The sequence below is a fragment of the Triticum aestivum genome, chromosome 3B (genome assembly GCF_018294505.1).
Source record: "Triticum aestivum cultivar Chinese Spring chromosome 3B, IWGSC CS RefSeq v2.1, whole genome shotgun sequence".
NCBI classification, from domain to species: domain Eukaryota; kingdom Viridiplantae; phylum Streptophyta; class Magnoliopsida; order Poales; family Poaceae; genus Triticum; species Triticum aestivum.
Window position 1 is genome coordinate 119721691 of NC_057801.1, and position 13662 is coordinate 119735352.

At 46.8% G+C, this 13662-nt stretch overlaps 1 protein-coding gene across 2 annotated transcripts; it reads left to right on the plus strand.

Annotated features, from left to right (window-relative positions):
* Positions 1–6635: 6635 nt before the first annotated feature.
* LOC123068929 (serine/threonine-protein phosphatase 7 long form homolog) lies at positions 6636–9411 on the plus strand. Of its 2 annotated transcripts, XM_044491625.1 has the most exons (5): positions 6636–7773; positions 7849–7959; positions 8058–8220; positions 8292–8834; positions 8919–9411. In XM_044491625.1, the coding sequence occupies exons 1-2, from the start codon at positions 6905–6907 to the stop codon at positions 7904–7906; spliced, it is 927 nt and encodes a 308-aa protein (XP_044347560.1). In that variant the 5' UTR covers positions 6636–6904; the 3' UTR covers positions 7907–7959; positions 8058–8220; positions 8292–8834; positions 8919–9411. The 2 variants fall into 2 exon arrangements, with proteins under 2 accessions (XP_044347560.1, XP_044347561.1); XM_044491626.1 differs by lacking the exon at positions 8292–8834.
* Positions 9412–13662: the final 4251 nt, after the last annotated feature.

Here is a 13662-nt window from a genome sequence, read left to right on the forward strand (position 1 = left end):
TGATTCAACCTTATTTGAACCTACAATCGCCTAGAATGATATCAAATCATGCGTCATTGTCTTCTCACTGGCAGTTGATCAAGTTCCAGTGGGGCTCATTCCTTAGCACACTCCATGAGTTCAGATCTTTGAAGGACTTGTTTGTTTCTGACCTGTACATATCAAGTGCTCTAGACACTAATTCATCACTAGATCTGCAAGTAATGTACAAATCTCTCACCCTACGCCACATACTACAATTGAATGTCATCATGAGAAAGACCTGAAGAAAATTCAGATGAACTTTTACCTTTTCCATTCCTTTTGTCTTTCGCAATATTTCTCCCTGGTGGCCTTGTTTCTTCTTGAATCTCATTTACTACATCATCATCAGCTGTGCCCGTTTTCTCCTCTGCATATATCCTTGTCCACTTTGGGTGTTGCCGTAGCTCTCTCCATAGATTCCCGAATGTGAAAGTTTGCTTCTGCTCGGACTTGTACATGTCATGAGCTTTATTCATGAGTTGGTCATCAGATTGACCACTCACGTACACTTCCTTGAGCCTACACCATATGCCGTTGAACAGCACAATCTTGCGGTTCATCTTTCCCCAATGGTCTTTGCAGTTGGCCGCCTTCCTCTTCCGATCTACATGACTATTGTTGTTGTACTTTTTGGTTACATCTTTCCAATAAACTTCACCTTTCTTTGCATTTCCGTTGAATCGACGGAGTTGTTTAACCAAGCACTAATCTACATGTTCAATGCACTACATTATAAACAATTGTAATGGACAAGTTAAAATAAAAATAGTAGATAACATAAGGCAAATAGTTACCAATCGAATGTTATCTTCTTCGGTCCATGGTAGTCTCTTGCTACCTTTTTCTTCGTCGTTGTTGTCCTCCCGTTCATCTCCATCCCCTCCAACACCTAAACTATTGTGATTCCCACCATAGCCAGCCTCATATGCAGCTGACCCATCATTCATCAAATCCATGAAGGGGATCTGAGAATCCATGATCTTATGCAAAGAGAGTGACTGCACAAGAAACTATGAGAAGTAGCCTATATATAAAGGGTCTGAACCAACACAACTTCTTCGCAAGTTGCATGTAAAAATATTTGACCGCTTCGGTGCTGCATATCACAAGTCATGTGGCCAGTATTACCTTGAAAAGGTCCTCCAAAGAAAACTGCATGAATGACCCCTTCTGGACGGAGATTCGTTACTGGATTTGACTAATTAACAATCTTCTTTTGGCAACCATGAGATGAATTTATTTTTGATACATGGCACATGCATTTCCTCTCTTCTGCTATATAATCAGGGCAGCATACTAACTTTTGTTTATGTTGTCAGCTCTGTGTCCACAGTGGGAAACTACGTATAGGGATCTAGATGAATAGTCAAGTGGCTAGACATAAAAGATTCCATCTGGCTACTATACTTTGATGTCCCTGTTGATGACAGAGCTGGTCAGCTGCTCACGTGAAGAATCTCTGCTGCTCACATGGAGGCACTTTTTCTTTCTTTCTTTTGCCGATGGAGGCACCGAGTGAAGCACCCGTGACTTTTCGGGAGCGGTTATTTCTTCGGATGTTTTGTCCAAAAGGACCCCCTGCCGAACGCTATTGATAAAAAAGACTACCTACGGATAAAATTGTCAAAAAAGACCCCCTCACTAGTGGCGGCAGGCGCGGCAGGTGACACGTGTCACCTGCCGCCACACCAGGAGGCGGCGGGCCCGGCCGCCACGACAGGAGGCGGCCGCGCGCGGTATAACAGATTCGGCACAGTGCAACGTAACGGGCGAGGCCAGGTGGGCCACGCCGCCACTGGCTGAGGCGGCCACTGCTGCCCATGCCGCGCCCAGGCCGACAGCAGCATCTTCACGGGACGTGAGGCGCGGCCCGGCCGCCACCGGGTGAGGCGGCAGCGCACATGCGGCCCGACAGCCCCTGACGGCGCTGATTTCTAGGGCGCTGATTTCTATGACAGCGACCTGACGGCGCTAATTTGGACGGCCTGCTGCAGCGCGTGATTTCCGCAGATGCTTTGTAAATTGGAATCTGATTCCTGCAGCCTGCGTGATTTCCGCTTCTTGCCGACACCCGAGAGCGGTGTAGTTGCTGCGTGTGATGAGACACCGCAATGCTGGAATTCGAGGCTGCGGTAGCTGAGTGTACCTCGTTCTGCCGACAATACAGTGCTCCTCTTCTTTATATACGCACAACCGCGGCTGCGCATACACTCTCTCGAATATCTCTCCTTGCCTTCACTGCCTCTCTACTCTGTCTAAGTCTACAAGAATACACAGAAGGAAATACTTGGTAGCTACTTTCACTCGTGATTTTGGCCGATTTAGAGTTGGTTTTCGAAGATGGTGAAGTTGAAGAAAAGATAGATTAAGGTAAGATCTATCCATTTTTGTTGGTTTTGTTTGCATGCATGATGTTTTTGTTCTATTTGATTAGTTCCTAAGTGTGTACTCTATGTTGTTTTAGGCATTATTTCAGCACTTGGAGGAGTCATTTGGAGTTTCTGGAGTAGGATTTGCCGTGCTAAGTGAAGTACGAAGGGGGAGATCAAGGTATGAGCTTTGCAATACATGGATTTTTTTTGTGATGCATGGTGGTAATTAGTTAGTCATTTAGCTCGTCATTAGCTATGTGATGTTAGTGCTTAGAGGTTCGGAAAAAATTCAAACGACGGATACAACATTTAAACTATTTTTTGATAAGAGTAGGTTGAAGATGTTGTATCAATGTTAGTTGCATACATTTGTATTGACATGCGAGAAGCTCTTAATACGGTAATTAAGAAAAAATTACACTGTAATTGTTCATTGCATGTGGTATGATATTTCATGTGGTATGTTTATTAATAAGTCTATGGTTAGGAAATCGTAGGTCTACTTTGTTATGTCACAATAATCTAAATTTTACATTTTAAGATTAGGTGGTAATGTACTTAATGATATATGTAATTAGGTAAAATAATTCATCTTAGTAGCAAACAAGGAGGAGATGACGTGATTGAAGAAATTGTGTTACCATCTTCGCTATCCCTTTTGAGATGATGACCACATACATGCAAGTGCTATTTTCATACTTTTGATAGCAGAAAGAAAAATCCGTGTGTAATATTGATGTTCATGTGATAATAGGTTGACTCTGTTCATATATTACTGGTGACGGATATTTATTCGAACTATTTGGACGCTTAATTGCATTTGCAAGCACATCCATATTGGACCTAAGGTATAAAATGACGCCATAATTTTGTTAATATTTTTTATATTGATGTATTGTCATGCCGCTGCAAATATTATTATTTGTAAATAAATGAATTTTATCGTATGATATGAAAAACATTATATCATGCCGGAAGAAATTAGATATTTTACTCATATGATATTTAAATGTTATTATCGTAATATTATGTTTAGTGGTTGTTTGGATAGCGAGTACTTACTCTCAGTTTTGTCATAACCTGTTGTAAGGAAATTATGTAGAAAACCATATTTTACTAATAGTCGTTTTTCCAGAAGCTAAGTTTTTGCATGTTACGAGAACTATTTTAGGATATTTTGGGGTAGTTAGAGAAAGCAAACAGAGTTTTAGTTTGTTACGCTCGTAGACAAGTTTGAGAAAAATAGATCTTTAAATACCCGTTAACCAAACAACCCCTTAAAGTCTAAGCAAATGATTCTAAAAACAAACCGAATATTTATAACGAAAATACGGTTATTATTTTAGTCATAAGATATGTAAATGTTGTCATCGTTACTAAATGTTCAGTTACTAATTATTTGAAATGTAAACATGTATGTTGGTTAGGTACTATGGAAAATTTAGTAGTGTACTATGGGAACGTCTTACGCGACGGTCCATGCGGGGTGGATGTGTCCTTCTGCGAGTCGACTATAGTTGTGGTGAGAGACATGGTCAACGTGGGTTACGCAGCTGTTAGAAGGTGCATCCGAGCGGTGTTTGGCCCAGTGATGCAGGAAAAAAAATGACAATGGAGGCCTTCGTCGTTGACGGAGGAAATGATGGGACAGTTGCCCGTTGGGGTTTGCGGCCTGTCACAGGTGATCGGTCGTGGGGGTCGTACATGAGGTTTGCAAGCAATCCCAATAACTCAATGTATGGTCAGCCGATGGTGTATGTGGAGTTCATTTCAGTCACTGATGTTGCCGGATGCAGTAGCAGGGGTGGTGAGGTCGAGTTGGCCATCACATCAGCCCCTAGCATCGGCCCATCGGAACCGACGGGCGGCCAGCCTGTGTATGACACAGGATATTGGTCGGCGGCCGTTGACATGAGCGAACACGTGGAGGGATTGCCGGAGGCGCTAGATGATGATGATCATTCTTCTGCGTCTTCGGAGTCAAGCGGAGAAGAAGATGTTCCTCCTCAGAGGGCGGTCGCGGCGGCACTGCAACCTGGGTTTTTACAGGATATGAGCATCACCAACGAATTTCACTCTGCTTCTGGCCTAGGAGCGGGAAGCCTGGAGGTTGGGCAAGTTTTCCCAGATAAGAAGTCTGCTTACCAGGCAATGGGTAGCTATGCAATCGGCATCCACCGCCAGCATAGAGTGAAGCAGTCTGATAAAAAAGAGTTGAAGGTCATATGCATCCACACCGCGAAAGGTTGCCGCGGAAGAGTTCTCGCTAGACTGAAGCCTGGGGTATGTCAGTCATGGCATATCACAAAAATAGTGGAGCATACCTGTGAGCAAACTGGGACTCTTTCAGATCACTGCAATGTGACAGCAAAATTTGTGGCACAGACGATGGAAACAATTGTGCAGGGAAGTCTCAACATTAGTGTTAGGGCTCTGCAAAAAGATGCAGAGGATCTAATTGGATTCCCTGTTAGCTACAGCAAGGCTAGGCGTGCGAAGGAAAATATATTCAAGAACTTGTATGGTACCTATGAGGAGGCATATTCTTATGCCCCTAGAATGCTTCATCAAATAGCAAGTGCTAATAGGGGGACTCAAGTTTGGCGGAGAGAACGTCCAAACCCAATGAACCCGGGTGAGCTAATCCTGGACCGCTTATTCTGGGCATTCGCCCAGACTATACAAGCCTTCAGGCACTGTCGCCCGGTATTATCTGTTGATGGTACCTTTCTCACTGGAAAGTACAAGGGCACACTATTGGTGGCGATTGCAGCGGATGCAAATAATCAGCTTCTTCCTATTGCATATGCATTGGTCGAGAGCGAGAACAAAGATAGCTGGTTGTGGTTCCTGAGCTGCGTGAAGATTGGTGTCGTGAAAGAGCGTAAAGGTGTTTGCATCATTTCTGATCGCAACACTGGATTATTAAGCGCTCTTGAAATAATTAAGGCGTCGGAAGAAGAGTGGGGCTGGCCCGATCTAGAGGGAAGGTGGTGCATGAGGCATTTGGCAGCAAACTTTTACTCCAAATTCAAAAACAAGGATTGGTTCAAGTTATTCAAGAGGATGTGCATGCAAAAAACTGAAGCCAAAATGAATGCGATATGGGCAGGTATCAATGGTGAGATCGACCGCGCGGCCTTGCCGCAGAGAGAAGACCGGAGGGGTCGTAGGACGGCCATAAATTTGAGCCAGTGGATCACCGAGAATTGCCCTCATTTGGAGAAGTGGGCGCAGGCTCACGACACCGGGGCTCGGTATGGAATAATGACCAGCAACATGTCAGAGGTGTACAATGGTGTTCTTAAAGGGGTGCGAGCACTGCCTATCACAGCCCTAATTGAAGAAACTTGGAACCGGACCCTGTCATACTTTGCAGACAGGGTCACCGTCGCCAAAGCACAAGTTGAATTGAACAAGCCATGGTCCGAGAAGATGCAAAGACATCTGGACGAGAAAGCAAAGAAGTCCCAAAGTCATGGCTGCAGGAAAGTGGACGCACTTAGGAATAAGTGGGAGGTCAATGTGCGAGCCAAGTACGTTAAGGGTCACCACAGAGGATCAAAAAAGCAAGCTGTCACCCTTGGCTCAACCTCCTGTGAGTGCACTTGTAACAAGCCCAAGCTTGAGGGCTACCCTTGCAGTCATGTGCTCCGGGCGGCTGCTGTTCAAAAAATCAGCGTCGAGCCATACATATCGCCGTACTTCAACATGTACAATCTGTACAACACTTGGAACGGTGAGTTCTGGGCTTGGGGCATTGATATGAACTACAAAATGTTGTGGCCAGATGGGCCGAAATGGGTTCCGAACACCGACTTGATGAGAACCGCAAAGGGACGACGTCAGTCTAGGCGTCATCGCAATGACATGGACCATAGCCAGATGGGAGAACCAAGGCGATGCCGCGTTTGCAGGTGTCCTGGACATTCACGCAAAGACTGCCCGTATCGAGCCAACAACAACGCATGATGTTGATATATATGTACTCGCCATGTCTATTTATATTTCTACTCGTTATGTGTACTTATATTAAATTTAAATTGATTCTCTTTGTATTATTGTACTCCTGATGTTAACTTCAGATAATTAATGTAAATCGTATCTCTTTGTATTTTTTAAGTTAATTTTGATTTGCATTTGTATTTCTGTCTTCCTCGTAATTTATATTTGTATGTTTGTGTGCAGGTTATGGGTGAAGTGCCAGTGCTTTTGCAGGGGCCCCATGACGCCGGCACCGTTGCCACCTATTTTTGAAACCAAATACTAAGCATGATTATCGGCCTTTCAGACTTCGAACCATAAAGAAAACATGGCCAATACACAATCATTTCCTTGCTCACCTTGACGCTTATGGACTACAAGGTTTTGCTAGGCTCACATCATGCGACGACCAAGTACGTTCGGACCCATCCCTTTTGACATCCCTCGTTGACCGGTGGAGACCTGAAACCCACACCTTTCACTTTCGTTTTGGGGAGCTTGCACCTACACTGAAAGATGTTTCTATGATCACTGCTCTACCAATTAGAGGTGAGCCGGTAGTCTCTCCACGAGTGTCTCCATCTTGGGCATTAGATATAGCAGCCCGTCTTGGGATGGAAATGCCAGAATCACAACGTTCTGGTAACCCTCGGGGCATCCCACTCGTCTGGCTTCGTGATAACTTTCTTAATTTATCTAGCTTCGCCAATGAGGAGACGAGAAAAAGACATCTGTTTGCATATTTGTTGTGGCTCCTCGGGAATCTATTTCCAAATTCACATGGGGACGTTGTTGTCCCTGGTCTCATCTACATTGCAGAGAATATGGTAGATGAACCTTTACCCGAGCAGCCAAAATACAGCTTCGGTTCTGCCATGCTATCTCATACATACAGAGGCTTGTGTGATGCCACGCAAAAAACCTCTTTCGCACAAAAAGCTCCATTACTTTGTGTCGCCTATGAGTTTCTACAGTTGTGGTCCTGGGAATACCTCCCTGTAGGACGACCTCGTATAGTACAACCCATATACCCATATGACTTTGGCGAGGGTGCTAGCGCAACTATGGCCACCAGGTGGACAAAGGCACGGAAACGTTGGTCTCCAGATATTGCGAAAAATTGTTACCCTATGTACCACCAGCAGTTTGAGATACTTGATGAGGCAGAAGTCACATGGAACCCGTGGACTCAGGACCAGCTAAAAATGGTCTTTGATGCTCGACACTTCACACCAGGCATGTTGACCGATAGTGCATTCTGGCTGACTCGCTGCAACTTATTGTTCCTGTGGTGTGTTGAACCTTACAACCCAGAGCGTGTAATGAGACAGTTCGGTCTCTATCAAGAAATTCCACCACCTTTTCCCAGACGTATCGATGAGGAAACACATAAGTAAGATGTGACATCCCTAAATAGTTAGTGTCATTTTTAATTTACTAAACTCACACTTTGTTACATAATTTGCAGGCTAACCAATATGGGCAGGGGTTGGAGTTTATACGATTGGAGGGAAGAGAACAGTTAATGGGTACACAAGTGGACAAATGAAGCGCTAGCAGATATAGTGCGTCAACTTAGGTATATTTTATGTACATTATTTTTTTACGATGATCATACGATGCGTGAAGATGCTTTGCTTTCATCACAACGGTTTATGTAATTATTTAATTTTGCAGGCTGTACGATGGAAGTACAGATCAAGCGTACAAGCAGTGGTACTGCATGAACACACGTGCTAGCCTGGCCAGTCAGCCAGCTACTATACCAACACATCTCACACAAGAGGAGCAGGCGCGGAGACATGTTGAGCTGCATGCAGCTTACTATCGTGACCATCTGGTAATCACTTGTAACTTTTTTAGGTCCATCATTTCCTCATTTGAACTAAATAACATCCAAATATTGTTCAGCTTGAAAATGTCAACGAAGTAGGGCAGATGGCTACGGATAGCATGCCGGCCCAGGGCCCATATCGCAAGACATTCCAGAAACTTTTGCAACAATTCGTGGCAAAGAAGTTCAGATGCGGTAGAGGCGACGACGTTGCCACTGGAGCATACATGCCGGTAGCGAGGTCAGCCAGACCGAGTGCGGCACCGTCGTCCAGACCGAGCGAGGCGCGTACGAGCCATGAGCAATGGGGGGAGGGTCCGAGTACTAGAACGACATTGCCACGACATGACTCATCTCTGCCACTGCATCGCTCTTGTTCGATGCAGCTTCGTCAGGGGCAAACATCTCAGGACCATGGCACGGGCTTGGATTCGATGCCCGTGTAGTTTCTTTCCCCTAACCCATATGCGTACACAGGATATGATGCATACACCCAAGATGAGGGATCTCAGCCGTTTCTCTCCACGCGAGGGATCCCCATGCCCGAGGAGACTCGTGTACCAGATTTAAACCAGCACCAAGTACAATCGCCAGACAGTATAGGAGAGGGATATGCTTAGGTAGTCATGTTTACATTTCAATGCATTTACAATGATATCATATATTATCCTCTAATAGTTTGTTTAAAATGTTTCTATGTGCAGGACACACCTGATGTTAATTGGGACGATGAGAACACCCAACGCGGCGTCAACACAGGCCTCCGGGGAGCATCACATGATCATGGCGTCAACACAGGCCTCCGGGGAGCATCACATGATCTTGGCGACACGGTTACATCATTAGTTACAGAGTTCTTCGGAGAGGATGTTATTGGCCCATCTTTTATCCCCCGGAGTCACAACCATACGCCTACAATTACGCTTCAGGTTCGCAACAAGGATTCGCGACTCCATCACCTACGCAGGACTCGCAGACACATGAAGCCGAATTGGAGTACGGCCGCGGTCTTCGTGTGACTCGGCCACCTAATCGCTTGTCGCCTTCCGGTCGTAAGGAAAGGCCAGGTGGTCGTCGTAAAGTAGGGTGATTCATCTATGCACGTGCACGACCCATTGTATCTATATATGTGTGTATCAGACTTTTCGATTTGAACATCTATGTTTGCTGAAATAAAAATGCACCAGTCAGGAACAATTTTTCCCGCCTATATCTCCCGCCATACTATCCCGCTCCACTCTTTTGCTTATGTTAGGCCGAAATGAATTTTTTTTAATATTTTGGCTGATGAATACTGTGCAACCATTGCCCGTCTTAGACATTGAAAAAAAATATTTTCAGGCAACGCTTTCCCCTCAATATTTTCCCGCCAACGCTTTCCCTCCATATATTCCGCCACCCGTTTCCCGCCAACCCCTTCCCGCCATATCTTCCCGCCACTCGTTTCCCGCCATATGTTCCCGCCAACCCTTTCCCTCCATACTGCACTCGTTCTTTCCCGCCATTTTCTCCTCTCTACCTATAAAACCCCCTTCAGACGGAGGTGGATAAGCATTCGAGTGTAGTGTAGTCGAGATGTCCCATTATCCTTTCGATCGTAGTTTTCACCCTGGGATGAGCAGGACTCTTCTGAGGGTAGCTACCGATTTCAGGATGGACAATAGGATAGTTCCATGGGACGAACTCACCGGTAGTGACACCATAATGAATGAGTTGGCTCACCAATTACGTAGGTCTGGGTGGCCTGAAAGGACCTATGAGGAGGTACGTAAAGAACTTTTTAGGTTGCATGCAAGGTGGAAGAATGTAGTGGAGCCGAAGAGTGAAACTTTCAGAAGGACTGCAGAAATGCATCCATTTTTATGGACTGAGGAGAGCGAGGATGAAGATGATATCTTCATGCCGCCGCTTCCGGGTGCTGCATCATCAAAGGGCAAGAGTTCTGCATCGTCTAAGGGCAAGAGTACTGCATCCTCGAAGAGCAAGAGTTCTGCATCGTCCAAGGGTAAGAGTTCTACATCCTCGAAGGGCAAGAGTTCTGCATCGATGGAGGATGACGATGATGCCTTCATGTAGTTTTATTCCAGTTCTACCGTTTAATTCGGATGTACTTGCATTATTAGTTTGTACTCTATTATTGTAGGGCATTATGTTCTATCTTAATTTTATTTTGTAGTTGTTGCACGATGTTCGATATTAGTGGAGGGAAAGAAAATGCCACTACTTTATTCTTAAACTATATTTTTTTCCATTACGACACGGCACAACTGAAAATAAGATACATTGTAGGAATATACCTACATTTAACTCCTGAAATAAAGCTACATTAAAGTGCAGAAATAAAGATACAAATGATTGCGGAATTTTAAATACTACCACAGGAATCTACTGAGTCCAGCGTGGATATTTTCCTTTTCCATCGCCAGCTTCTTCTGCTGCCTTGGCCTGACGAGCCCTTTCTTTCTTTCTCTGCCTCTCTGCCTCACGAGCCTCCTTTCGCTGTCGTTCCTGCTCCTCCATGCGACGAGCCTCTTCCCTGTTTTTCTTTCCCATTTCCTCAAAAAAACGGTGTTGCTCCGCATAGTATTCTTTTAACTCTCTCTCTTGCTCTGCTTTCTCCTCAGCTTCCGCCTTCTCGCGTCGCTCTTCCGCAAATAAACTATTCCACGCACGGCGACTTCTTTCACGAATCTCAGTCACTGCCCAAGCCGGCTTCTCCGTGTCAATCCAATGATAGTACATGCACAGAGGCGGAGGAGACTACAACAAGAAACAAGAATGTTACTAAAGAATCAATGAAAATACCAACAATATCTATTCGTAATGGTTAAAGCATACCGGAGGCTTGTCGACTCTGAAATAGCTACGGCAGGATCTTCCTCATAATTGGCGCACATGAAAAACTTCATGCCCAACCAATCTGAAAAATCCGTCACCTCCTTCACCTTGCAAAGATCGCCACACCAACATCGCAGGACTGCCACCCCAGGAGGCAAACTTGCGTTCTTCATTTTCCTCGGCCTAATGCTTTGATCCGAGCAAGGCAAACTCATACCGACTGAAAAAAATTGTGTTATACACTTTGCGCAGTGGCGATTTCAAGGATGGCTGGACGAGAGCCTCGGTGTCTCCTTTTATAAGCCCAGACGATAAATAATGGCGAGAAAATTAAGCAGTAAATTTTAGGATCCCTGTAGTGTCGGCACAATAGCTTCCCGCAGTATCGGATTCCCGCAACGAGTGACTGATGCCATCGCATCCTCTCAAGCAATAGCCAGAGCGATTCTCACAGTGCGGTCCTATCCGCTGAGGCAAAAGAAGCTAAAGCAGGACTGATTCTTGGGCGAAAGAAGCATCAGCGTGCATTTTCCCGCTCGTGGGAATCACCGCCGTCAGGGTCGCTGTTGCACACGGGAATCAGCGCCATCTGCAACAGGAAAATGCGTCGGGCGTGAAGAAAGATGCCGCCTCCTCCGGTGGCGGCCTGGCCCACGCCTCGGCCCGCGCGCAGCTGAGGCTGTCGGACGGGGAGCGACAGCGGCAGAGCTCGCCGCCTCACCTAGTGGCGGCCGGGCCCACCGCTCCTGGCCCGTTCCGTCCCAGCTACTGCACTGTGCAAGAACCCGTTGTGCACCGCGCGGCCGCCTCCTGCGGTGGCGGCGGGGCCCGCAGCCTCCTGGCGTGGCGGCAGGTGCCACGTGTCGCCTGCCGCGCCTGCCGCCACTAGTGAGGGGGTCCTTTTTGACGTTTTTATCTGCAGATAGTCCTTTTTGACAATAGCGTTCGGCAGGGGGTCCTTTTGGACAAAAAATCATTTCTTCGAAGCACCGGCTGGCACCGGAAGCAAATGTTTGCTTCCCCCCCCCTTTCTAAGCACCCGTGCAGTCCAATCTTGGAAAAAAAACCGGGTTTTTTTCTCTGGCACCTGTCTTTTTTTTGAGCCTGTCTCTGGCACCTGTCTAAGCACCTGCCGTTGTACAGGGCCTTATAGGCGCCGGCGCGCCGGCCGAACAGTTGGGCCGGTCACCGCTCGAGCATCCGATTCAGCAAATTTGACCCGTTCGATCTGAGTCTCGCAACAGACAAAAAAAAAGAATCGAACGCCCTTCCTCTTGGGAACGCAGCGCTGCCGCCGCGGCCTGCAGCAGGAGCTCACATCTCGCCGGTCTCCGCTCTTGCCGCCGGTCACCGCCCATCACCTCCGGTCACCACCGCCCATCGCCGCCGTCGGTCTCCCTTGTTTCTCGCTGGCTCCGTGCATGCAGCAGCCGTAGTTGCAGCTCCTTGTGACACCGGTCACAACTCGGGTGGAGGTGGGCGCAACTCCGACATGCTCCGGTTGCAGGTCACAGCATCTGACGACGAGATCGCAAAAAAAATTGTACTCTCCCTCGGGTTGCCGGTAGCAGCAACAAAATCGATTGTTGTAGCAAAAAAGGGGATCGTTTCCAGCAAAAATAAAGCTCGCCGGTGCCGCCTGTGGTCGCCATTACAGCAACATTTCCATGGCCTTCCCCTGTATGTATCAATTGTCAACACCGTGATAGTGAAAAACAACAACGGTTGCAGCAAAAACATATTTTCACGCGTGTCGGTGTGTCATGAAAAATGGATTAGCAATTGACAACGCCGATAGTAGCAAAACTCAAAACGGTCGTAGCAAAAAAGTGGTGGACTATTTCCACCAAACAAAGATATGGTAGCAATTTTTTGATTGGCTCCAACACAAATTGAAGATGGTGGTAGCAAAATTGATACGCCCGGTTACACCAAACAAATGATGGTAGCAAATTTTGGAATGGTTCCAGCAAAAAATGAAGATGGCGGTAGCAGATTGGCACACTAGTTCCAGCAAAACACGCAATGCAGTAGCAAAAAAAACCGGTTCCAGCAAAAAAAGAAGACAATGGTAGCAAAAACTGGGGCTGCTTCTAGCAAAAAACTTGCCGGCTCCAGCACTTGTCGCCCTGAACGCCGGCCACCGCGGTTCTCCGGCACTTATCGCGACCGTCTCCAGCACTGGTGGCTGCTGGTTGGAGCACTTGCCGCCGTCGTCTACAGTATTGTAGCTGCTGCTGCGGCATCGCATAGCATCAGTCCCAGCACCAGGCGGCGCCGGTCCCAGCTCCGGCACCAGCGCTCGGTTGCCCGTGGGAGGGAGGGAGAAAGGAATGGGGGTGGGAGAGGGGAATTTGCAGTAGGGTGCGATGCCAATGGTGGCCAGATCAATCTATCGCGAGGGAAGGTTGGGTGTGAGGAGAGGATAAGAACTATGAGTTAGTAAGGAACGAAGCGAACTCTCCAGATCGTACCAGATAGGATGACGTGTGTGTGGCCCACTGTGTATGTGTCTAGCGCAGGATGCTGGAAGCCGCACGATATAAGTTGAATCCGACGTGCGGTACGTGACTGGCTGAACGCTCGGCCGGCAGGCCGTACCCAAACGCT